Raw genomic sequence first — 27,557 nt, 5'->3', positions numbered from 1 at the left:
CATAACAACCAAAAAAATTACACATTGGGATCCTGGAACACCAGGGGCTTTAGTCATTTGTTCAATTCCACCTGGGCCGACGAGTTAGATCTCATCTGTCTACAAGAGACATGGCTATGCGAAAAACCAATTCTGGAGGGTTTTGAAATCGCCCACACCTCTGCCATTAAAGAGAGTAGGGGTAGACCTATGTCGGGTCTCCTGGTAGCCGTCAGGATTAACTCAGGGCTTCGGATTCTGAACTCAATTGACATCTCTCCTTATATCCAAGTGACTACGATTGGTGATGGAAGCACCGCTATCGGCCCGACAACCAACCTCTGTATTTTCAAACTTTACTGGAACCATGGGGCAACCGGAGCAAAAAACTTCATAGATGAAGTCACTAAGACCATAGATGAGCACACGGAATCTAGCCAGCTATATGACTTGATCATTTGCGGCGACCTTAACATCGATTGCCTTAGTCATTTAAACGCACCAGGGCTCAAGAAGAATGCTAACTCCGTAGAACTTCATCTGAAAACTCAGTGGTGTCTGGAAATGGAGCTGCGGGATTTGGTGATGCTGAATGGTCAAACCCTGGGCGATATTCCCACAGCCCCAACTTGGAGACGAGGGGATTCTAGCTCTACCTTAGATTACATCTTTGTATCCAATAGGATTCACATGAGAACGACCGGCTTGTCTGTTCAAACAATGAAGCACAGTGACCATGATATGGTGGTCTTGTCATTTGTGGCAAATGGCAGAACGCACCAGGATCGCTGGGCTTTCTCAGTGAGAACAGGAGCCGGAAGGACTCGGCTAAATCTAGATTCTACCGAGTTGGGCCACATTTTGACGAGTTACCAGCTGTCTGAATCCTTGGAATACAACCATCTCTTAATCCAATACCAAGAACTCAGATCTCTCACGGGAAACAGCCTATTTATATCGAAACATAAATTTGACCTCCAGGTGCAACAACGGAAACGCCTTCTACGCTGGCAGTTAAGAACGGCCCGCAAACAAATGCCTACTGTTGCCATTGGTCTTGCAAAAAAATTCAAACAAGGCTATAAGAACTGGCTTAAATCTCACAAGTGCATCATGATGCAAAATGATGCAGAGCTTATGCTATCAAAAATGAAGAGCTCCAACTCTGCTGACTACTGGAGATTGATAAATGATAATCTTGCTCCACAACATGCTCTTCAGGCAAACCTGGTCTCTGAGTCTGAGTGGGTATCCTTCTACGCCGACCTCTTCAGTAAAACCAATGAGGTCGACATATGGACCCCTCGTGTCCTGTCACATTGGGACCTAGTATTCGAGCACGAGGACATTCTTAGAGTCATCAAGAATTTGAATAACTCAAGAGCCCCTGGTCCAGATGGCTTAACTAATTATACGCTTAAACTTCAGCCAGAAGTATGGACCATCTTCTGGGAGCTGCTGTTCAACAGGATTGTCAAATGCTGCGAGACTCCTTCATCGTGGAAATCTGCAGTGATCATACCCATCTTCAAAAAAGGGGACCGTCGCAACCCAAAGAACTATAGACCAATTGCACTTCTTGATGTGCTGGGTAAGGTCTACGCCACTCTTTTACAACAAAAATTGACGGATTGGTCCACACATTGCAACCAGGTGGACCCCAGACAAACTGGTTTCATTAAAGGGTTGGGCTGCGGTGTTAACCTTCTAATACTGAACTTACTGAAAATGGAAGCACTGCGATCAAATTCTAAAATCTATCTCGCACTGGTTGACTTGTCCCAGGCGTTCGACAGTATAAATAGAGATTTGCTATGGTCTGAACTGACCAAATGGAACTGTCCTGAAAGTCTACTGTCCGCTATCCACGAACTCCACACGAATACGACCGTTAGAGTTCGCTTGGACCAAAAGGGTAACCTATCTTCACCCATTAACACCTTTCGAGGTGTCAAGCAAGGCTGCCCTCTTGCGGCAATTATATTTAACCTGTTTATATCTGATATCAAAGATGTTTTCAATGGTCTACGCACTTTCCCACCTAAACTTCACGGCTCACATGTAGACTACCTAGTCTACGCAGATGACATCATTCTGATGGACTCAACTCCCATAGGTTTACAGCGGAAACTCGCTGCCGTGGAAAAATACCTAACCGACAACGGGCTGGTTATTAATAGAGGGAAATGTGAAGTCATCGTTTTTGAAAGACTGCAAGGTTTCAAACCTAATGGGCAGAAATTTAAATGGTATGTGAATAAAGAACCCATTGGGCACGTACTTAACACCAGATATTTGGGAATGCAACTAAGTGCGAGTAGAAATGACGCACCCTGGGTGGACGCAGCCAAGAAAAAATGCCGACAATTGGCATGCCAAGCAGTTTTGATTAATAAAAGATTTGGGAAATTCTCTCTAAGACCAACGATAACCTTTTTACAGCATAAGGTGGTACCCTCATTGATTTACGCCGGTGAAAACGCTTTTGGTTGTGGGTCCGAAGTGTGGAGCTCTTTGGAAAGCATTTTTTGGTCCAGGGTTCTCCATTTGCTTAAAGGCACCTCTACTGTTTGTGCCAGATATGAGCTTGGGTACATCTCAATTCAAGCGAGAGTTGCTTGGAATTTGTTAAGTGTCTTTAGGAAACTAAATTCAAGCAATCCAACCCCCCAGATGGAGATCCTTCACAGTCTAGAACTCGCCAAAGCCCCCTCAATCTTATTCCAATGGAATAAGTTATGTCATGACGTGCTCATCTCCTATGACATCACGATGCAATTGTTGCTCGAGAATCCTGATGCTGCAAAACTAAAGCTTTGGAGAAATGATTGGATTTACACCTGTACCCAAAGAGCTGCTTCTAAATCTATGCTTGAAGCGCCGGCCGAGGCAAGAGCCTATGGCTGGGTCCCGCCCTATCTGTCGTGCTTCCCGGACCAGTGGTCTCATGCCTCCTATTTGCAGTTTAGGCTGAATGCCATGCCAACCAAGGAACGCCTTTGCTACTGGTCCCAATCTACGGACCTGGACCTCACGTGTCGGTTCTGCTCCACCAACAAGGAAACACTTAAACATTTGATTTTAGTATGTCCCGAGTTGGAGAGGGAAAGAAATAACATCTTTAGCCCAATAACAACAAACTTTCAATTCCTAAATCGAGACGACTGGTGGAGAGCCCTGTTTGAAGGGTCAAACAGAGTGGTGTTGTACGCATTAGTTTCTTTTCTTCGAGTCATAAAAGACCGCTTATACGCCGTCCCGGTGGAGCAACCCGCTGGGACATCCTGAGGTCTGTATTGGAGGCTGCTGTTAACAGTAAAAGTCTGGGGTAATAGCGGATGATTTGTGAGCTTTCATTAATTTGGATTGTATGTTCATTTTTCTCTTTTAAAAGGTTTGTAATAAAACCATTAAAAATAAATAAATAAATAAACTTGTGACACCCTACAATCAGTGCTTTTCTTATGCATCCATTTCTTGACATAACACATATGTAAATATATAGACAAAACCTTAAATACTACACATATAAATATATATGGAGAGAAGAATGTGGGTTTCGTACATTGTACAACTTTCTGCTATTTGCATTTGTCAAATGTTTCTGGTCCCTTAAGCTGCCTAAACCAGCAGCTATGTACGAACCCTTAACGTTTTTAGTGTATGTATGTGTCAGGGTAAGTTATTCATCCTGAAGGCTTTTAATTTTTGATACAGAAATTACCTATTGTCGTTCATTATTTCCTCCAAAGGTTATCGACCAATCCACAGTCAACGTTGCTGTGAGTGAGGATAAGGGCTTGAATTTCAGAGTCCTAGTCCTCTCTGTAGATGTTTCAGCAGGATATTAGAGATTCATCTGCCTTCTTCAGGACCTGGATTGGAGTACACCTAGTGTGGGACCACCAAATTCCGAATGACTAAATTGTTGATCGTCATGTCCATGCAGTCAGATAAGCAGGACTATAAAAAGTGAAAGAATGAAGGAAAAAATTGCATGTCAGGGCCTTGTCATCACCGACCTTGTACTACCAACCCTTCCTACGGGGGTTGGGCAGGGGCGCAGGCAGCAAGCCTCAGTGCTGTATCAAATGAGAGGGGGGGTTGTTTCCTCCTATTCCTCTGGCATATTTCTGCCCAGGTTGTGGGGGACTGTACCCTTGGTTTGGGATAACACTGTTTTAAGGAGACACAGAAAAAAGCGATGGTCAGGTCTCAGAAAAGGATAACAATATATTTACCGATATATTAAAGTAATATAATATAGCACCTATATAAGGCCGAAACACCTTGGTGTAGACAAACTTTTTTCTAACCACAGTGTCACAAATGTTATTTCACTGTATTGTACCGATATACATATTGTATGCTTGTTCTAGTTGTTCATGTGATATGGCCCCTGTCGTTCTCTTTATGTATCGACAGTAGAAACTGTATTATGTTAACTGTGTAGACGTATGTGCAAGAACTTCAACTTGCTTCTGTTTTATTGTGCAGATTTATATTGCTTTACCATGTAACCAATGAGGTTCAGCACTATACCTAAACCAAAAAGCAAGTAGATGTGATAAAGTACAAAAATAAGTATTATAAAAACGTAGGTGTGGTACTTGAATTTCTGTGTGAACTGTGAATGAACAGTAAGGGGGTATGCTTGTCACACAGACCCGTTCACTTGTATTTTTGTTAACGCTTCTCATGAAATACATATCTGTGAACCCCTCATAATGGTGACATGATAGTGTAAAGACAATCCCATCTAGTGCAGAGGAGATCCCCCTTTTGTATTTCGTGTATTAGAGACAGTGGGCCTCATTACGTGTTTGGCGGTAGCCGTGCATGTAACAAAGGCACGGCTGCCGCCAAACCCGTGATTTTACTGGCAACCGCGAATGGGCAATTACCGGGTCATGCCGAGTTCGGCGCTCCTTCACGTTTTCATTTGTTTTGGTCCCTGCAAAAAAAACCTCTCCCCTGTTGTTTCAGCTCTCTTTGCTTACTTTAAACATGAGCATAGAAATACAGTGAATTCTGTGGCAGTGTATGCACATACCAAATGTTCACAATAACATTGAATCGCTTAACCTACAAATCTTGCTACTGCCAAGCGTTTAGCCGACATTTGACTGGGGTCTACGTTGGCGCTGGCTTAAGAACCCACGTACTTAGTCCGGATTTACGATGTTTCCTCGAAAAATGTTCACATTTCGCTGCAAGAAAATACAGGGGAGACTCCCCCGCAATCACCCCACCTTAATAAATACCTTAACCCCCATCTATATTGCGACGAAATGTGTAAAAAAAAAAAGAGCAAATGGGCCACAAACAAATGGGCCCCTTGAGGAAATGTACTAGTTCCCTTAGTCCCAGGTGCCAGGACGCTGCACTGATCTGTACTTCTTCATATTGTCTCAGTGACGGCTTGTACTTGTTACTGGTTTCACTGACTCAATGCATTCTCCTTAGGCTTAATATTGTCTTATGTTTCTTGGGGATCATTGTTGGTGCACTTATATGGTCCCTATTGTTGACGTAGCCTGTGGTTTCCTTTGTGTACCCTCTTGCACTAATTCTCTCCCCCTGCACTTACCCAATCTGAACGTTACAAGGCTTTCACGATCCGTTCTCCCCACCCCATGCTATTGTCGCTTCAAATGGTTTTATTTTGCCCACATTAAATCACCAATATTTGTCACTGTTCACACTATGTACACATCTTTATACAATCATATAACCATTATTTGTGAATCACAGAAATGTATGAATTGTAAAGGCACTACACGCAGCGCAAAACTGGACGAGGCTTAAATCTTGTGACTACTTATCAAAATCACGTTTTCCTACACGTGCGAATGAGCAGCATAGTGTAATCTTCTCTAGGCAGCCTAATTCTCCAAATTATTGGCTGAATACTTATTTTCCTAGCAGCAGGTTCAACACCTCTACCAATTAAAATATATATGAAAGGTACATCGGTGGGAGATCAGTGCAGTAGGATGATGCCATTGATAAAGTCATGGTCATCTCCCGGGGACTAAATGTAGGGAGGTTGAAGGCAGATTTGAAAATGGGTGACAGTTGTGACATTTTGATATCATTGGAGAGAGAGTTTCAATGAAGAGGATCCAAGTCTTCAGTATGATTCAAGTATGGAAAGATTAAGATGCTCACATTCATCAGAAAACTTGAACTGAAGAAATATTTCAATCATAAGCCGACTTTATCAGAAGAGGAACCAACCAGAGCAAGTATGAGTGAGCTTACAATTAAAAATATAAACACCAAACTACTGTTGTTGCTAAAAAAAGCGATTGAAAAATCAAACTATGGCTTATTTAAAGTTCTTAGCCTAATGTTGGATAAGTTTGCAATGGCAGAATTCGAATTGTAGCACAGGACAACCTAAATGAGGCGTTTCATAAAGCTGTAATAATGGAAATTCTTAACCACATAGACAAGAATATAAATAAAAGACAACATAAGAAACAGAACCTTGCAAAATCTGAACGAAAGTTCCTAAAAAAAACCCAAAAGATGACCAAGTTTTCATTAAAGAAGCTGCCAAGAGAGGAAACATAGGCATCATTAACAAAGCTGATTATAGCAAGCAAGGAACTAGCCACGTCCAAACAACAAACTGTTAAATCAAACTTAAGGAGGATAGGGAGGGCAGCTCAGTGGCAACGTGCTCGCCTTGAAAGCAAGACAGCGAGGAGCAACACAGGTTCGATCCATCGAGAAACCTCTGGGTGTTACAATTACAAGGCGAATCCTACCAGTCTTCTCAAAGATCAAGCAAATAGCCTAATTCATAAATTGTATAGACAGGGGTATTAACGGATTACGAGAAAGCATTTCTAATACACGAAAACCGCCAATATAACAACCATTTAGTTTCTAACAAATGTATACAAAGGATCTTAACCAGATATTCCTCGTCTTGAGTTTGGTGGTATCTCTGTGGTCAATCGGCCTGAGATACCACCAAACGGATTTACCATTATGCTACTTGGTCCAGCTGGATTACAAGTGGCGCTATGGTACTGTTAGTCCCCGTTTGTGGAGTCCATGGGAATTTTCAGAGACATAACCACTGCGGTAGTTCTGCCGAACTGACCGTTTTTGTCAGTAAGGTGGCAGAATTTTCCTCCATCTTACCTCCATAGTTAGGTGGTGCAGTAATGTGGCAGTAATGCAGTGGTAACTCTGGTAACACTGCATTATCACCGTTTTGGCCACATCGTGGAACTCATAATGAGGCCCCTGAGTGGCATTGGTTGGACTACTGAAAATATGTCAAAACACATTGACAAAATAATTAGACCTAAACTGGACAACTGCAATCATACATAAGAGATTCCATGCACATTTAACAATCTTTAAACACTATGCAGTGGCATGAAGATTATACACTAGTAACCTTAGATGTTCGAGCCTTATGCACATCTATAGAATATACTTTATTTTTAGAAGCACTGAACTTCTTTTGCAACACATCTTTGACATTTTGAAAGGCTAAAGGTTGTTTTGATAGTCATGCTAGATAACAGCATTTTCATTTTTAATGGAGTTTACGAATAGACAAAGGGAATTATATTAATTCTAGACCACTTTAGCGTGGGTAGGAAGTCACAAAAATATGGTTTGTGGTGCTTGAAAGAGTTAAACCGAGTTTTAGAGGAGGTGACCGGGAACAAAAACTACAACAAATGGAAGCAATATATATCTGTGAATTACGTGTCTTGTTGTAGATAGAAATGAGATGATATACAAAATATAATGGAAAATGTTTAACATTATTGGACCAGGAATATTTGAACATGTACATAATACTCGCTTGACATTTTACAGTGAGGCTGTACATTGAATATCAACTGGTACTGCAATATTAAGCCGTCATGACACAACACATTTGAAACCAAAAACATCAAACCCAGTAGTAGTAGGCTGTAAAATAGAAACACCAGATTATTATAGGAAAAATGCATAACTTTGAGATTAACAATAAGAGAAAATTAAAAATAGATTTAGAATAGGGATGGACTAAATTGACTAACCATATACAATAATCAATGTGTGAAAGTGTGAAATGGAAAATGTAACAAAGTATGTTATTAGGGCTTTAAGATATTAATATTGAGTAACAAATCGGCAACGTACAAGAAAATGTAAACAATGGATTGTGACGACACAGTATGACATCATATGTTACACAGTGATGCCACATATGACGTTTTGGGACTATTTATGTCCTTACAAATTCCCAACTGCATTGCATGGAGAACACTGAGCACAAGCTGATCACAGCAGAGATGCATAACATTATTAGTGTGATTGAAGGGGAGAAAATTATAGAACGTAAGCACCTTAAATCTATATTTTTGTGTTTTCTATTTCTTTCATAATGTTTTATAAAACATAATGAGCTACTTGAACAAACAGAAACAGAAAGGGAATGGAACATTTGAAGCACTGTTTTACTTCTTTCTCTTCTGGCGAAATTCTTGGGAACAGGATTCGCCTAATAGGTGTCTAACTAATTCTGGCCAATGGCAACAGTTACTCATGACATGAATGCAATAATGGATATAAGAATTTTAACAAATTAACTAACTTTCACACAGATATATACAGTTAATTAGAAATTGCACCCCGGGCCTCTTTTGTGTGCTAACCCGTTTTACTTCCAAATTTTCTCATAGAAAAAGAGTTAGGTTTGCTGAAAATGTGTAATACGGGGCCACTTTGAAAATTATTTCCAGGGCCTTTTTTGGTTCCCAGTCCACCCTTGAACAGCAGCATGTATTTCTACCCCACATGTATCATTTGGCATTTCACCCTAAGCAAATCTGGGAATGCAGACCCCTTGCTCTCTTTGCCTAAAGAGGCAGTCGCGCCTTACTGGTGGCACACAAGGAACCAGGTGACAGCTGCCACTGGTGCAGTGTGGCTTGTCTGCCACCCTCTATCACATCATTCTGGCATCATCATCATCTTCCCCTGCCCGGTTTTCTAGAAGTCCGGAGCATGTTAAGCTGGCAAGTGATGTCAATTTTCAAAGATGACCATGCCGAACATTTGATACTTGTCAAGAAAATACCCCTACTTTCCCTATTTCCTAGTAAGAGTCACTGTTAATAGAAATGCACAAGTGTCGCCTTGGATGCGCTTAGCTGGTTCAGTCCAAGCACCAGTGTCACCAGGCATGTAACTTTAATTGTGCAGCATTAGGATCTCAACTCTTGACTAGCTCAGTGTAGAAAGGCTACATCATTTAGGTTCGGCATGCATAGAGCCAGTAAGACACAGAAGGCCACAGAGATTCATGAGAATCATGAGGGCGCTAAAGAAGATGTGTATACCTCTACACGGATGTCTGTTTTAAACATATATGGTACGGCTCTGGAACTTTGGCAGAAAAGTTGGAGATTGCCTCCTACATAGAAAAGAAATGTTTTGATGATACAGATGGTGTTAATAAGTTAACATTTTTTAGGTGATGAAGTGTATAGTAATGAAATTGTGAAATTTATTTTTGTATGTTAAAAGTGTGCTTAAAGTTTTAAATGGATGAAACTAATTGCACAATAAAGAAATACAAAATAAAAATAGAAAAGAAGGTGAAGTGGGACATTTGTATGCCTTCTTGTGCCCCCTACCCGACTCAAACCCCTTTCAACTGGCAGTTTCTCTCGAAGTTCTTAAACGCGATTGAAAAAATGAACAAGAATCTGCTTCCTCAGTACTACTTCCTCAACACAGGCAATAAATGTGGTAATAACCAAATGGAAAAATCCAAACAAAGCAACATGGGAGCAATTGAAAGAAACCAGGGACGAAACTGTGAAATCAAGAGAAATTTAACAAGATTTAATTTACAAAGAAGTTCAGACAAGATTTAATGAAAAGAAGCTGAAATGCAACAGTTCCAAGGCCCTAAGCAACAAAGAGAAATCAGTAGCTGTTCAGTCCGATCCCTGCCCTCATTGGGAGGCGCTATATAGGCAGACACATGAAGATTGAAACCAGAACAAGTGGGCGGCCTATAAATTTGGAAGGTAGCTCTACAGAAGGGTCAACTACAAACTTCATCCAAGCAGGCGGAGGAGAACGAATGCACAAACAACACCCAAACCCAAAATCTAGGCAAAAGAGAAGGCATGAGCAGTAGTCAAAATTGACATCGCAAACCGCACGTAAACCATCAAGGTATCAAAAATAATCCAAATGACACATCTGTAAGAAATAAGCCCAAATGCTCAAAGTAACAGACCATACGTTGGCCTGCCTAATTAATGACAATAGAAATTCTGCTATCACAAACCCATTAGGCCTCGTGGCCTCAAAATATTTGTACCCCTACAAGAAAGAATGCAAAACTGAACTCAAAAACCTGGATTAAGAATGATCTCAATCCCAGATCTAAAAGTGCTCAAAAGAAAAGATATACAACGGACAAGAGTCAGAGCAATGTATATAGTCATGTGTGGTCAAGGCAACCGAATAAGAACACTGTTCATTAATAAACAAAACATTGAACCCAGGTTCCTCAACGTTGAACACTGTGGTGTGAGATCTGTTGTACTAAGGGGCGTTGCTAGGTCTGGAAAAGGTCCGGGGCTACGCCAACATCAGGACTGTCAGGACTCGGGGCTAGCTAGCCTTTTGGTTGTAGCCCTTGAGATTCTGTCTGGGAATATAACCAAAAGACCCAGGGCTATAGCCCCCTCAGCCACCTCCTAGCAACGCCTCTGGTTGTGCTACATTTACCAATGCTCCAGGATACATTTCGTAGGCCTCTGCCAACCAAAGTCATGGGTAGCGAGCCTGAAAGCTTTACTTCCCAGTGAGGCGAGATGTAGGGTATATCTCTAAGCCACCAGAGGATAAAAGAGCACTATGTGGTTGCATATTAAATGTCTATTGGAGAAAGCAAACCTGCACTTGGCCAAGTCTGTAATTAGTCCTCCTCATGTAACCAAAAAAATCGAAACGTTTTAGGGACCAGGTAACTGAGGACTTTCCTCACACAATGGCCAGCCCACATGAGATGGAAAAAGCCATCCCTACCAGGGAACCGTCAACAGGTCCATCTGCTGTCAGATGGCCAGTGGTGAGAAGCTACCACTCAGTTAAGCATGCACACATCCAAATGTGCAAAATTTGACCTGCATCACATATTGCCACTATTTTCATTGCATGCTGGAACTTATTGTTATTAAAAATTACCTCCTTCCCTAGGTGGTGCAAGTGGAACACAGCTGCAATCAACAGCTCCACTGACATTGGGAAATCTGAATTATGGCATCTGGCATCAAGCATGCTGTTAAGGGTGGTCTCTATGGCCTGTCCTCATGCGACTGTGACATAGATTGGTTAACCTATCTCAATAGCTATCAAAATTCATCGGAAGATGATTGGCAAGAAATATTGAGAGATGCTATGTACTGAAACGAGCCTATGGCAGATACATGACAGTGGCTATGGCAAAAACAACTTGTAGATCTTCCACAGTGTCTCTGTGAATGCTATTTATCATTACTGTTTCGGCACTGCATGTGTTGAATAATACTCGTTCCTCACACCTTTGCAGAATACCTACGCCACATCTGACCATTCCTCATCATCGCCTTTTTTCAGTGTTCCTATGGCCATAGCCTTCTTGTCATTCTAGAGTATTAATATTTATTTATATATTTGTTGTGCATTTATATGGTGCTTATACATCAAGAAATTGTGTTTCAAAGCGCCAACAGGGCGGGGGGGGGACGGGACATTGGAACAACGTCAAGAACAAACTGAACAGGAAAAGGGGCGGTCCTACTAGGCCTTGTGAGCATTCAGAATGTGCAAGTGCAGAAGAGCAGTGAGTGAGAGAAGGTAATAAGTGCAGGCCTGTGAGAACATAAGCAATCGGTGCGCAAAGGCAAGTGCTGGGGTGGGGTGGAAGGCAGAGGGCGATTGGGCGGAAGGCCTGGACCCAGAAGGACACATACAGTCCCAGGCAACCAATCTCAACAACTGTGGGGTATTAGCACGGGAGTGAGAGGGGGAAGGAGGAGGTGAAAAGGAAAGTCTTGCGGAGCTTCCAGAATTTGAGGAGATCCGGCTCAAGGGAGAGGCTGTTCCAGAGGAGGGAGCCAGCCGAGGAGAGAGATCTGCCACCAGCTCGCTGCTTAGAATAAAATATTCCCACAGTGCTCTGTCAGCCTTCACCCTATTTGGGATATATGTTATGTGACATTGCTTTTTTGTTTGCTATGAAGCTACTGAAAAGATGATTATTACATCGGCAACATCTACCTCTGTATGTTAACTTTGCAAATGTTTTTCAATGCTACAGCTGCTGCTGCTATTCGCACTTCTGGCACATTGAGCACTATTCGCTAAGCAAGTTTCTACCTCTAATATGGCGCGTTGCCGCGGAGTCGCCCTGTTTTTGCTACCTTGCCCCAGACTCCAAGTGGGTTCCATAGTTGCACTCCCATTCCAAAGCTCCAACTAGTACTGACTGTTGACTGGCAATAGTAGGTCCGAGCATATCACACTTGTGTTGGCATTCAGTAAATCAGAATATGGTTATGTTGATTTATGTTACGTTATAGGCCTTTTTTACTGTGCCAAATCTCCACTGTAGTGGTCCCAAAGCACCTAGCGTGTCCAGAAGTCGGTATGTAGTGCCCCTGCCCAGGGTATCCAGACTTTAGTCTGCGAAGGAAAGGCAATAGAGAGAAGATAAGAGGATTGGAAAGAGGGAGCAGCTACTACACATATATGGAAGGCGTGATATGGGATGACAAAAAGAATTGTTTGTGATAAGCCAATTGTTCCTCCTCCACTCCTTCCTTCCTTCATCTTTCCTACTTCCTTTTCTCCCTTCTTCCCTTTCCTCCCTTTACCTTACACCCTTTCCTCTTTACCCATGTGTTCAAATGAAGCCTGGGGGGCTATTTCAAAAGAAGTGAAAAACTTCCCTATGGTGCATTGTCTCTGAGCTAACTCCGCTTTTCCTATCTCAACAGGTGTTCATGTTGGGAGAAGCCTTGCTGCTCTGAGTGCAGACCACTATGGAATTCACATACATGGGTGGGCAGGATTCCCTACCCCACTTCATTGACCAGCCACAGCACCAGGGAGCTGATGAATCCGAGCTCTTCTACCACAGCGCGGACCCCGACGGCAGCGCCCTCGCTTCATACTACAGCAACACGGTTCAGGGCCGCTCCACGGGCTCTTATAGGCATTCGCCAGGTACACGCCGACTTTGGCATTTTCCCAACACTCGCTTCAGGGGATTTTGGAAGGCGAAACCACATGGAGTCATGAATGAACACTGGAAAATGGATGCAGTGAGCATTGTGGGCTGCTGATGGCCATGTAGTGCTTGGGCATGAGGTGTAGAGTTGGAAGGCATTTTTACAATGGAAGATTTTCATGCTCCATTAGAGTTTATGGTACAGGGAAGGGCAAGGAGTTCAAGCAAGGTACATAGCATGGAGTTTTCAAGTGTATGATGATTTTACTTCTCATTGGTTGAGCACCCTAGCAAACTAAATAGATGATATTTCTTAGATGTAGATTGCTCTGTCGTTCTCACAAAGCCATCGTGGGTGCTGCAGCAAGTTAAGCAGTAGGACTGGTTTGCACATCACAGGAATGCTCAAAAAAGAGTATCGGCAATCCGGAAGCATGGCGCTTGCATGGATCCAAGCCCAGATGGCATGGACCAAGGAATTAGGCATAGGCAGAGGACAATAGGTATGGGCACCCTTCAAAGTAGCCTCGGGAATAAGGGGAGCCCTTCAGGGAAAGTTAACAAGTAAGACATCATGGAAAGGCAGACCCATGGAGCAAGGGCGCCCGAAGAAAACAAACAGGAAAATGCAGGCACACAACTCCCAAATTGACCGGTTTAAGTAAATCTGCAAACCGGGATTGAAGAAAGCAAGGGATTTGGGAACCACTCCCATACAGGTAGGTCTGTAATAACGATGCACCTTGCTGCTGGGCTCTTGACATATGAACGCACAAATCCCCTAAAATGGTCACTGGGCATGCTGCAGAGGACCCAGACGCAGAACCTCTTTGGTGGACTGACTAGTCGGGGCCTTTGCAGTTGTTAGCAGCATGCCAAGTATGAATACATGACTAGATTTTGTTTCTGGAATGGATTGCATCGTGGCATACAGATTACAACATGCATCACGAGTGATGTTACATGATAATTAAGTCAAACCTTGATGCTGAAAACGTATTCCATCAACCCACTATTTATGACAGATTCTATCTCTCATGCAACTTACTCATAAAGTAGCCTTGTTGCAGTTGTGGCAGCATCATGCCTGGAATGGAAACAGGGTTCCCAGCAAAGTACACGTGCAGGCTTGAGAATGCCCAAGTACATGCAGCAAGACTCTGCTTTGTCCGATTATGCTTTGGCCACATCACCCGAGCACTGAAGACCCTTCACAAGGAAAGATCACAATTTAAGAGTTTGTGCATAGTTCACAAGTCTCCTTGCAGGCGAGCCATGGGCTAAATGTCTAAGATGTCACTGCCTGTCAACAAGGCACTTGAGATCAGTCTCTCGTAATCTGGTCCGTGACTCAGTAAAACAGTGGGAGTCATTTCATGAAAATCAGGTCAAGGATGACTGCTGACTCGAGACAAAAAGACTTTGTGCCGAAGGCCTAAAAGCCTGCCCATGGCATGAATAAACCTGCAACCCACCAGAGGCTGTGGAGTGCCTGTTCCAGAGATAGGAGGCAGGCTAGTCACAGTTATATCCAGAAGCTGGGTTGGGTTATAACCAAAGGCACCTGACATGCTATTATACCGAGGGGTATAAGCCTTATGGCAAGCCCCTGGGTCCCTTCTGCTTGAGTGCGGTGAGGGTCCCCCCTGCCATGCAGGATCAGACCATAGTGCATTGTTCAGGGGGAAGTGTGAAGAATTTCCAAGTGAGAGACTGGGCGCATTAGAACTCTCAGATCCTGTAGAGTGACCTGCGCTCCATGCACTCAGTGAGGGCTTGGGCAGAGACTAGAAAATGCTCAAACCCAAGACAAATAGGGGCAAAGGATAAACTGGGCCCTGAACCCTGCATACATTCCCCTATATCCCTCTGACTGCTAAAACGCTGATTGTACAAAACAGAGCTGCCTGCCTGCAAGTGTGGGTCAAAGGCGTATTGCTTAAGCAGGTCTCCCACAGACGTCTTCCCCGTTATCCATACATTCCCGACCTCTAATAGAAGCTTAAGCAATCCTCTGACAGGCCCCTATGTAGCTGTGCATGCTCCAAGCATTCCGTTAAAGGATCATCTCACACCAAAGTCCGACAGCATGGTATCTGTCTAATAAGAACCTTTGCTAAGATATATACTGCATGATCACCCATAATTAGCCCTAATTAAATAAATGTGCAGAATTAACCAAAGATGGGATGAGTAAGGTCAGTTGGTGTGCGGGACAGATCCTCCTTGGGCGGTCTGCTCTGCTGCCTTCTATTTTTTTTTAATTCTTTATTTTCATTTTTTCGAAACTTACAAAACATTCAAAGTTATCTTTGATAAATAGAAGTCTTAAAATCAAATTCCAAACCTTGAAATAACACATAAAACTTAAACTATAGGATATTCTAAAATTACCTACCTATATACATTATAAAACATATTTACAACAACATTTCCCCCCCACCCCTCCCAATATCCCCTGGGTCACACCATTATGCACAATATAATTAAGACTAATACAAGTCCATGAATTTCCCCCAAATCTTCTCGAATAAGGTATGCTTTATTTCTCTATCAAAGATCACTCTCTCCATCTCTGCTAATTTGAACATTTCATCTGACCAACCTTTCACTTCTGGGGCTACCCTCGACTTCCATCCTCTCAACAGGAGTGTGGCTAGGTCTGGAAGAGAACTGGGGCTACCCTAAATTCAGAAGTGTAGGGACTCGGGGCTAGCTAGCCTTTGGGTTGTAGTCCCTGAGCTTCTTTTATCCGGGACTACAACCAAAAGACCAGGGGCTATAGCCCCTTAGGCTCCCCCTAACAACGCCTCTGCCTCTCAATATTAGTTTCTTCGCAACTGAAGCTCCCCTAAATACCAATTTTCTTTGGCTGGTGCTCAAGTCTTCCAGCAGTTCATCATCAACGAGAATCGGGGTTTTAAAGTCATAAATTACTGTCTCACCTAGGACATCATCAAATATTTCACATATCTACTTCTAGAAATAATACACTCTCACACACTACCATATGTTCTAATGTTCCAATCCTATGTATACACCCCCAGCAGTCATTCGAGTCCAAAATCTCTTTTGTGTAAATGCTCTTGGGTCCAATTTTGATTTGATGTGACCGTTCACCCAAACTTATTGAACACAAGCTGACATTCTTACACATGGTCAACCAACGCTCTGAAGAGATTTCACATTACAATCTTCTACCTCAATCCTCCATCAATGACTCATTCTCCCTGCATCTTGAAGCAATTTGTTTTTCAAATCGACTCACCAAACCCCCCTCTCCTTTTTTGTCACTACAAGAAATGGCATCAAAATCTACCCCTTTCTCAAAATCTACCATCCCAATTGCTTTTTTTAACCTTCTGTAGTCCATAGGCGAGAAGTAATGTATATCCATTTTGTTCCTAACTTCATTCATCGTGAGCCATTTCCCATCCTTTTGCAAGTCTCCAACCCATTTAACCCCCCCAAAAAACCAGTCAGGCCAAAATAACATTTTACCATTTTCTTAAATTCTTAGGTTATACCAAATGGAAGCATCTGGGCTCTTAAATGCATCCTAACCCATCAACCTGAAAAGCTCTTTCCTTGAGCTTCTCAGGAACTCAGTGGTGGGATTCACCTTATTTCTTGGTCTTGATGTTGCTAACAAAATGGCCCTTGGCGTCAAAGGCTCTACAAAACAAGCTTCTGCTGTCGCCCAATCATTTGGTTATTTTTCTAAGATTGAAATATAGAATTGTGCCATGAAAGCTAGATGATAAGCGTAGACATTCGGGACTCCCAGTCCACCTTTTTCACGTGATAACTGTAACTTGCACAACTTTAGTCTCGGTGGTTTGTTATCCCAAAGAAAATTCTGTAGAGGTCTGTCAAACTCCTTCAAATATTGTGTTCCTATTTTCAATGGTAACATACTGAGAACATAGGTTATTTTTGGTGTGGCGTTAATTTTTAAAGCGTTCACCTTCCCCCATAAGGAGAAGTTTAACACTTTCCATCTCTCTAAATCCTGTCTTAAACCACCACTCAAATCTTTCATATTTTCCTGCACCATATCCTCTATCTTTGAGGTTAACAAGACTCCCTAATAGCTCAATCTATCCAAGCACCATCTAAAACCAAGCAAAGTAACCCACTGCTTATTACAGGTTAATGTCAATGGTAGGACCTCTGATTTCACCCAATTAACCTTGTATCCTGAGCATATATAAAAATTTGAAAGAATTCTCATGAAGGTGGGTAATTAATTCTCTAAATCATTCAAGACCAACAATAAGTCGTCAGCATAAAGCCATAGTTTTTGTTCCACACCCCAGAACCTCACTCCCTTTATAACACTTTCATGTCTAATTGCAATGGCTAGTGGTTCTATTGCGATAAAAAACAAAAGCAGGGACAAGGGGCACCCCTGTCTAGTTCCTCGTTATAATTCAAACTTGCCACATCTCAAGCCATTTGTACTGATATCAGCAGTAGGTCTAGAGTACAACCATTTTATCCAGGATATAAATCCCACACCTACACCCATTTTATCCAACACAGTATATAAATAATTCCAATGTACTCGATCGAACGCTTTCTCAGCGTCAAAAGATAGTACTGCGATATCATCACAAGTATCCGAGGCTTGTGACATTGTTTGTAGAAGCCTCCGCATTTTACAAGAAGCATGTCTTTTCTGGATAAATCCTGATTGATTTTCGTGAATTAACTTCAGTAACAGGGCTTCCAATCTCATGGCCCAGATCTTAGATAATACCTTGTCTGTATTTATTAAGCTGATTGGACGATAACTCAATGGCAAAGTCTCATCCTTTTCTTTCTTTTTAATTAATGTAATCATGGCATGCCTAGTTGTTTGGGGTAGGATACCTGCCTTTAGTGACGACATAAAAATGTCTTTCATTAGGTTCAGGACAGAGATTGGTAAAAATCTTATACAACTCAGCCGACAGACCATCGGGTCCAGGTGATTTCCCAGTATTCAATTCTGCAGTTGATTTCCTTATTTCTTCAATCGTCAGCTCTCCTTCTAGTATTTTCACTCCTTTTCCACTATTTTCGGGATCTCCAAATTTGTCACAATATTTTCCAGGACCCCTGTCACCGACTGTTCATTGCAGTACAGATGTTCATAATATTTAATGAAAACTCTGTTGATCTCCCTCTGACCCCCAGCATGTTTCCTTTATCCCATTGCCAATTTCACAATATGACATTTACTAGTAAGTGTCAATACATTACCTTCCCAGTATTATTTGGCAGCTATGTTGACCGGATAAACATGTTACAGGGGACCCTCACTGACTCCAACTATCATATATAGATTTTAGGGATTCAGTTACAAGCTATACTAACAGATTGGTGCAGGCCTTAATCATTACATGACCCCAATCCCTTTACATTACTGTAACTGAGCAATTTGGATGAATTATCCCGTTTGCACTTCTCTGTCGGACATTTAGCATATTGTTAAAGCATGGACTTTGAAAATTCTACAATTTATATGCTTGTTTGGTTACTTGTCAATGACCTATCCAGTGTAGTTCTAAAGGCCTGATGGGAAACCTATTTCACTAGATCTCGGCGTATCCATTCATCATTTTCCATAGAAAAATCAACAAGCAAGTGCATTTAATTGGAGAGTACTATTATAAATATCCAACCGGACCAAAATAAAATAATACCACGGGCCACCTCGACTCATATCTCCCAAGTGTTTGCTTCCAATCACAACAATGACTGCTTTTCCATGTGTCACCGAAAGCGACGGCTACTTTGGTATCAGCGCTACTTTGGTATCAGCAAATGCATTAGTATAAAAAGCAAATGCTTACCGGCCTGATCTTGTCAAAAGTCTTGCGGGCCGTGTTAATTCATTTCTTGCGTTGCTCCGCCTGATGTTATGACTTTGATCTCCCAGACTGTATTTCAAACAGAATCGAAGGCTGCACAGGCATCAGTAGGATTGGTTGCAGCGAACAGTATGGGACCGCCTATTCCATTAACTCCTTACCACCTCTGACCTTCGTGTCAGCTGATCGCGTGCGTGTTTAGCACGCTTAGAGGTCCTTTCATTGAACCTCTTGTCTTCAGCATTGTTAGCAATGTAAAGGCGTGCACAATCCAGGAACGTGCTCTATACAATCAAAATAACACTGTTAAACTGCCAAAGCTATCAGACGCCATTTTCTGAGCACTAAAGCCTTATCATTGTCAATTAAAAGTTAAAAATAAGTAAAATATCCAAGATGCAATTTATATACACACCAGTCAGGAAGGGGTAGAGTCACAGGCAGTCACAAATCCATATTCGACACAGGGGCTGGTTTCTTCCTTATGGTGTCCAGCCATTGCAGTGCATCTTTGGGCTCAGAGGTGGATTTCTCTCCATCTGGCAGACATACAGTCATGATACTGGCTTTGTTCAGATACACTTTGATACCCATTTCTTTGGCCAGTTCTTTAACCCCTTTGTTAGCAATTACTCGGACTGCATTACCGTGAGCCCCCCGTTCGCATACACACACTGACACAGAGACTTGATGTTGCTCGTGTGGGTTCCCAGGTGGCTTTGCAGCCGCCGGGAACGCCCCGTTTATTTATACAGCGCACGCGACAGAGTGAACGTCACCCCGTCGCGTGCGCGCCCTTAAAGGGCCAGCACCACACTCCTCTTTTTCCATAACAACAAGACTTGAAAAGGATGGTCTAAACTATCACACATTTAACAGCACACATTAGAGCACCCACACATCCCCCGTTTATTGGCAGCCACCCTGGATCCCCCGATGGCACTTTGCCCAACGGCCTGAGCGTATCTACCGACCAGCCTTCCCATCTCAGTCTGTCACAGTCTGTAAGGCGGCCAGGTTTCCCACGCCCTGTTCTCAGGGGGTACCTCCTGCCAGCATCTCTGGTCGGTGTCCCTTCGCTTGGCCCCCCACGGGCCGGAGAGTCCACTGTGGGGGGTCGACCCCCTCCTTCATCCAGTGCTTCTTCGAGGTCCATGTCCTCCATGGCCTCTGCCCTCGGCTCTCCCAGTCTCTTAAAGAAGCTGGCATTCCTAGTCACTGATGTTGTTCCATCGGATGCGGTCACCATGGACCCCTTGACCGCCACCACGTCCAAAGGAGCTGGTTCATACGTGAGAGACAATTTGCCCTGTGGGTGACGATTCCGCAACAGCACCTCGTCTCCAGGAGCAATCCTTGGGGGTCTCATACCTCTTCTGTTGTTTTCCATTTCAGTCCTTGCCCTTTTCTCCTCTTCCACCTGATTATTGTCAATGACAGCCGGCTCTCGCTCCCCCACTTCAGGTATAATGTCTCTCGGGCAATGCTGGAACAGTGCCTGTGCTGGTGCCACACCTGTAGAGGAGTGGGGTGTCATCCGGTATCCTTGCAGGAATGCATACAGCGCCCTTTGTAGGCACTCACCCTTTCCTTGAGCGATCCTAAACACTTTGTTTAGTGTGCGCATCATGCGCTCTGCCTCCCCATTGGCCCGAGGCCAGAGTGGAGTGACCTTTCTATGATGGATGCCGTAGTCCTTCATGAGGTCTGCGAAGCTCTCTCCTTGGAAGGGCGCCCCATTGTCGGAGCACAGGACAGTGGGTAGGCCGTGGGTGGCAAAGATCTTCTCCAGTGCTATCACCACCTTGTCGAACGCCACCGACTCCACAAACTCGACCTCGGGGTACCGAGGCCACTCGTCCACCACCACTAGGAAGTGAGTGCCCCTGGTTGTGGACCCACAGTCAGCATGAACCACTTCCCATGGCCTGGTCCCTCGGGGCATCGTTTCGATGGATGGTTCGCGCTGGGCCGGTGAAGCAGCCTGGCATCACACACAAGACGACACAAACTCCTCCACTCTCCTTTCCAGCTCCGGGAACCACACCTTTTGGCGGAGACGAGCCTTTGTTTTGGGGGCGCCTTGATGACCCTGGTGCGCCAGGGCAATGATTTGCCTGGGGGACCACAATCCTGTCTCCTCTCAGCAGGAGCCCAGACTCCGAGAATGTCAATTCTTCGCGCACCCGCCAGAGTTGCTCCAGCGCTACTTTGGCCTCATTTGTACTTCGGCCCAAAGCTTCCAACAGAGTTTTCCAGGCAGCTTGCCCCATGGCCGTCTTCAGTATTTCAAAACACTCATCATTTTTAGACGCCTGCTCCAACTCCTCCACCTACATCGAGTTTGGGGTTGCCGTTTCAATGACAAGCCGAACATGTTCATCTGCTTCCTCTGCCGATGTGGACACCTGGGAGCCCCCTCTCGGATGTCTGGAGAGATAGTCAGCAGCGTTGTTACTTCCCGGACGATAGATCAGCGAAACTCCATACTCAAGTAGCGCGAGCATCCAGCGCTCTATCCTCACTGGTGGCTTCGATGAGGACCCAGCCATGATGGGCAGTAAAGGCTTGTGGTCCGTAACCACAGTCACTGGTCGCCCCAAGATGTACAGGCGAAAATGTCTGCAGCCCCACAGCACCGTCAGGGCCTCTTGCTCGATTTGTGAATACCGTTGCTCGGTGTCGGAGAGCGCCTTGCTGGCGTATGCTATCGGGCGGATTTCCTGATCACTCCCGACTTGGGTGAGGACCGCCTCCAGACCATAGGGGCTGGCATCCACAATGATCTCAGTCTGTAGGCTCGGATCAAAAAACGCCATGGTGTCCTCGGCAGCCAGAGCGCTTTTGATGCCATCGAAGGCTGCCTGTTCAAGCGGCCCCCACTGCCAGACGGTGTCCTTCTTCGTTAGTGCCCTCAATGGCTCCGAACGGGATGCCAAGTTCCGGATTAAACGGCCACAATACGTGACCATGCCCAGAAAGCTCCTCACATCAGCTACGTTCTCCGTTGGTCTGGCCTCCTTTATGTCCCTCACTTTGCGGGGGTCAGGTGACACGCCGTCCACCTTGAAAACAAATCCGAAAAACTCAATGGTCGTTTTGAGAAACTCGCATTTGTCTCTATGCAGCGTGTGTCCCAGTGAGCGAAGGCGTCCAAATGTCTTGGCGAGACGCGCCAGATGTTCCGCCTCAGACTTGGCGTACACCAGGATGTCGTCGCTGATGTTAAGGACTCCATCCAGGTCTGCCAACACCCCTCTGATGATGTTCTGGAACACCTCTGCCGCCGATGAGACCCCAAAGCTCAGCCTTTTATATCTGTACAACCCCCGATGAGTGGTGAATGTCATTATATAGCGGGACTCAGGGTGCAGGACCACCTGATGATACCCTGCTCTTAGATCCAGCTTAGAGAAGAACCTCGCCCCTTGCAGTTCCGTTATGATGTCATCAATGGTGGGGGTCAGGTGCCGCTCTCTCTTTATGGCCTTGTTAGGGAGGCGTATGTCCACGCAGATTCTCACCGCATCTGGTTGTTTGGGCTTGCGGGCGATTACAATGGGGGACACCCACGGGGTGGGGCCTTCCACCTTTTCAATGATGCCCAAACCGACAAGGTTGTCCAACGTTGCCACTGTTAGCAGTTACTCATACTGCATTACCGTGAGCCCCCGTTCGCATACACACACTGACACAGAGACGTGATGTTGCTTGTGTGGGCTCCCCGGTGGCTCTGTGGCCGCCGGGAACGCCCCGTTTATTTATACAGCGCACGCAACGGAGTGAACGTCACCCCGTCTCATGCGCGCCCTTAAAGGGCCAGTGCCACACCCTTTAAAAGATCTCCTTTTTAAAAGTATATCTTTTGGGTTATGCGAGTAAAGGAATATTGGCTTCCCTTTAAAGCTGGTATTCCCCTTGACTTTGACAGCTTGCAGTAGGCTTTCTTTCATCCTTACACTTACGCAGGCTATCAGGATATGTCTAGATCCAGATACAGAGGATTTCCCAACTCTGCAGACAAAGTCAATATCACTGCTTTCAACTGACTCATGACCAAAGCATTCCTTAAATATCTGTAACACAAGGGATATTATATTGTCACCCTCTGCCTTTTCCTCTACTCCCACCAGCCTTAGGTTCCTTCCTCACAGCTTTAAGTCCAGTTCCAAAGATGTATCTTTCTCTTTCCGGATTTCCTCTTTTAGGTTATGATAGGCTCTAAAGCTTCCTGCAATCTCTGCTCCCATGGATATAGAGCCATTTTTCAAGTTCCATAACCTGGTTGTCCAGTTGGGATACTCTCAGATTAAGATCAGCCATAGATGTCTTGACCTCACCAACATCTTGAGCCACTTTCAGTAACAGAGTATAAATGTCCTGAGAGCTGGGGATTTCACTCATCCCCGAGGTCTGCTTTGACTTCTTGGGTATCGGATTCTCTGCCACCTCAATTTTCTTTTTTGTGTTCATTATCCTTTAATTATATATCTTGTAGGAGAGGGCCCTGGAGCTGCAGGATTAAGCTGCTGCTTCAGTGACCAGCATTCCGGAATCCTCTGCTGCCTTTTAAATAAAGCAAGGAAGGAGAAAGTGGTCTTTCTCAACCCAACTTCAAAACTGGAGGCAAAGAGCACAGTGTGATATATGAACCCCACTGTACCAATAACCAGTCGGGTGGTGAGGGACGTCAAGGACACCGAGTTGGGCATGGCCCATAGCCCTTCCGTGCCACATTGCAGGCTATATCACTTCCCCATAAACCTGGATAACAAAATCACAAGATAAAACAGAACCTTTCACACTCATGGATCTAAGCATTGAACGCCCTGCCCTCCCTCCTCTCCTAAGACTTGAGGAAACGGTTGTGAAATCTGAGAAAGGCATAAAGACTGTTTCAAAGTGCCCACAGGGCGAGTAGAGGTAACAAGGGCGTGAAACACAAACACAATAATTAATAAAAGCAGTGGAGGGAAAAGGAGGAAGGAGTGAAGCTACTATGCCTTGAGAGTATTCAGAACGTGCAAGTGCAGCAAGGAAAAGGGAAGAGGGCGTATGTGCTGGGCAGTCCGGGCTCATGGGTGAGCCACAGATGAAGTGCTTGGGTTGATGAGTGCTACAAGGCCAGCAGCCACGTGAGGAGTAAGTGCAAACCTCCGAGGCAAAGGGTGTGTCAAGGCAAGTGCTAAGGGTAGACAGGAGCTGGGTAGATTGGGTGTGGAAGGTCAGGGGCCCCGAGGATGCATAAGGGCCCCGGACACAAATCACAGCAACTGTGGTATTAGCAGAGAAGAGAAGAAGGTAAGGAGGAGGTGAAGAGGTAGGTCTTGAGGAGCTTCCGGAATTTAAGAAAGTCCTTCTCAAGGCGCAGAGGAAAGGGGAGGCTGTTCCATAGGAGGGAGCCAGCTGAGGAAAGCAATCAGTTGAGGGTGGTTACCTACCCTCTGTTTAGCAAAGCTTTTTGCACACAGTGTTGGTGCCAGAGGAACAAAGTGGTCTAAAGTTAGAGTATTTAGTAAGATAAAGATGGAGATCGTGTGGTCCCGGGCTTAGACAGCCTTGTGGATGATGCAGAGGGATTTGAATTTAATCCATCCAACAACCAGCAGCCAATGAAGACTTTTTAGGGCAGGAGAGATTCGGCCCCTGGGTTTAAGTTAAAACCAAGGATAAGTCTTCCTGCCATATTCTCGATTAGCTGAAGGGGTCCTATAGCCTTATATAACATAAATCGCTTCACGATTTTACCCAAAATCAACAACCCTAAACGTTTTTGGCCATATAGCCAAGACAGGCCTTACTGCCTTGGGTGAATCGAACAAAAGAGCTTCCCCATCGATTTTTCCCTTTCCCCACATATATGACCGAACTCCCATTAAGGATGGAACAGCCCTTGTTTCTTTTTTTTCTTCATAATATTTATTGAGTTTTGCAAATGCAGTAGGGTTGCAAAACATTCCACTCCCCGCCCACACTACTATCCACATTCAGAACAAAGAAAACATTTTTTTTTATATCCATAAAGATGGCCCCAATTTTTCTGTCTATAACCGGTACTTCATACGGGGATGTTTGGGAGAATAGAGGTGTAATATCAATGCTACAAAACCAGCATCCCCAGTAGGAAGCCCAGAGAAATGGGAATGGTAGTGGGGGAGTGGTGAGTAAGGGAAGGATGAGTGTGGGGGTGGAGAAATTAGGGGGAGAATAAGGTACGGCAGCCTGGGGGGAGGTAAAGACCGCTCATATATCATCTCCAGGAGAGGCCATAAATCACAACTATGAGATCACAAGACCAGGTGCATATCATACATAAAGTTAAATAAATCTGGATCAGAGTGATTAATAAACATTTTGGCTGTCACGATTCTGAGACTAGGATGAACCCTACCACCGTGGCCATTGGGCACACATCCTCTGTTATCGTCTTTCGCTGTACAACATGAAGGAAACAGGTGGGTGATTGGCCAACAGGGGGCACTTTGATGTGCTAGCACATCTGCGTCGCCCCTCTCCAGCCCCTGGAGCACAGTGCGCCACCCAAATCCCGCCCCAGACCCAGCCAAGAGCAAGCTCACTGCAGGGGCAAAAGAACGGGCTGCGAGGCCCCTGGATCGGCTGAGAACTGCTGATGAAAAACGGAGGCGGCCGAACCGAGCCGGCGCGCGGGGCTCCAGCCAAGAACAGTGAGAGACACAGAGGAGGGATGGCACCTTTCGAGGAAAGAGGTGCTGTTGGAGGGACCCCTCCACTCCCACAGGAACTCCGATAGCTGCATCATGAAGCAGCCTGCACCGAGCCCTCAATAAGGATGTTGGTGGTGGGGGAGCGCACACTGCGGGACATGCAATGCCCATAGTGGGGGTGAGTACCTGACCCCTGCCCATTTCGCAAGCAAACACAGGGTGGCCTGAGGCGAGGTCTTGCTGGCAAGTTGACTGGGGCACCTTCCCACCTGTGTCGCGACCTGCGGCTGGGAGGGCCGCGGCCCCCTACCCCATCGACGAATAGAGGAGTGTTCATCTTGATTGGAACTTTGGTGTCCTGCCACACGAGGCCTGGCCCAACTTGAGTGAAGGCTAGGGGGTGCGCAAGTGGGTCTCCAAGAGGGTCCCCCTGGCCAGTAAAGCGGGGCAGCAGACAATCAGCTAGGCTTAGAGTCCCTACCTCTACAACACGGATACGGCTCGGGGCAGGTTAAAAGACTTTGTGCCCACCTCCTGGCTCGGCCAGACAGGGCAACAAAACAAGGCCCATGAACTAAAGAAACAGACTTTTCCCCCAAACAGTGCTGAGTCCCGGCAGCTCCAGCCCCCAGCCCAACTGAGTATCTTGAGGAGGGCCCAGTGGGGAGAGCCTGGCCCCCCACACCTGTCTGTGGCCCAGTGTTTTGGCAGCACAGGTCTAACGAGCAGACGAAGAGCCCTCGGCGGGGGACACGGACGTTTGGTCCCTCATTACACAAGCTGTACCGGAGGAGCGGTGGTCCCATGAAAAGAGAACGACCTCATTGGGGACCTCCAAGTTGTCTGAACCAACAACTCCAGCAGTAACCTGCCTCTCTCTTTCATGAGTTGTGTGGTCCGGCTCCAGGAATTCATGTTTGAGCCATCCCCCAGACCACCACCAGACCAACCAGCCCTGGTGAATCCAACCATGGCGGATGATGTGTCCTCAATGAGCAGAGGCATGGCAGCGATCCTGGAGGAACTGAAAGTCTTTAGATCTGACATCACACAGAGGCTGGATGGACTTGACAAAAAGGTGGTTGATATGGACGATCGAATACAGGGACTAGAAGCCAACCAGTCATCAGTAGCTGTCCTGGAAATGCAATTTGATGTGCGGATCGCAGAGCTAGAAAGGAGGGAAGAAGAATGTGCCCTAAAAATGGACGATTTTGAAAACAGTGAGCGCCAAAATAATCTGATGCATCTTCGGGTTCCCCGAAAAAGAAGGTGAAACACAAAGAGATATCGTTCAAGCAATCAATGGAGTCATCAAGAAACTTTTCAACGATGAAAGCACGACAGAGCCCACCATCGATAGAACACACAGAGCGGAAGGAGACACCAGAGGTCCCTGTTCCATACTGGTGAGATTCCACTATTACCCGCACAAGACCAAAAGCTTAGAAAAAGCCAGAGCAATAGGCCCAGTTGACTGGGGGAATCCAAGGTCAGCGTATACCAGGATCCTTCCACTTTTACCCTGTCATGGAGTCGTCTTTGTGCCCCCTTAATAAAATGGCTGAATTCACAGGGAAACAGCCATAGATGGGAATTTCCCTTCTCCCTAAACTTTGAATATGAGGCATACAAATACAATTTGATAATGGAAGATGACATTGGCAAGGTGTCCCGAGAGCTACTGGGATAGTCATCTAAAAACAAGGCATCCATGGAAGTAGGGGAGACACGGGGGGAAAATCCAAGGCCTGAGAAACCTAACGACAGACAACGCAT

General features: G+C 45.0%; 1 protein-coding gene across 2 annotated transcripts in view; it reads left to right on the top strand.

The window, feature by feature from the left end:
* LOC138569474 (GATA-binding factor 1-B-like) overlaps positions 1 to 27,557 on the top strand; it is a 200,195-nt gene that overhangs the window by 112,259 nt on the left and 60,379 nt on the right. For both annotated transcript variants that reach the window (XM_069647472.1, XM_069647473.1), the window contains exon 2: positions 13,002 to 13,230. In XM_069647472.1, the coding sequence (XP_069503573.1) occupies positions 13,047 to 13,230 (184 nt within the window). In that variant the 5' untranslated portion in view covers positions 13,002 to 13,046. The remainder of the gene's footprint in view (positions 1 to 13,001; positions 13,231 to 27,557) is intronic.

This window comes from Ambystoma mexicanum, chromosome 2q, assembly GCF_040938575.1.
Source record: "Ambystoma mexicanum isolate Mex_15411 chromosome 2q, UKY_AmexF1_1, whole genome shotgun sequence".
In the NCBI taxonomy this organism is placed as follows: Eukaryota; Metazoa; Chordata; class Amphibia; order Caudata; family Ambystomatidae; genus Ambystoma; species Ambystoma mexicanum.
The sequence above is the reverse complement of the archived record's forward strand: the minus strand, read 5'-3'. Positions and strand labels throughout refer to the sequence as shown.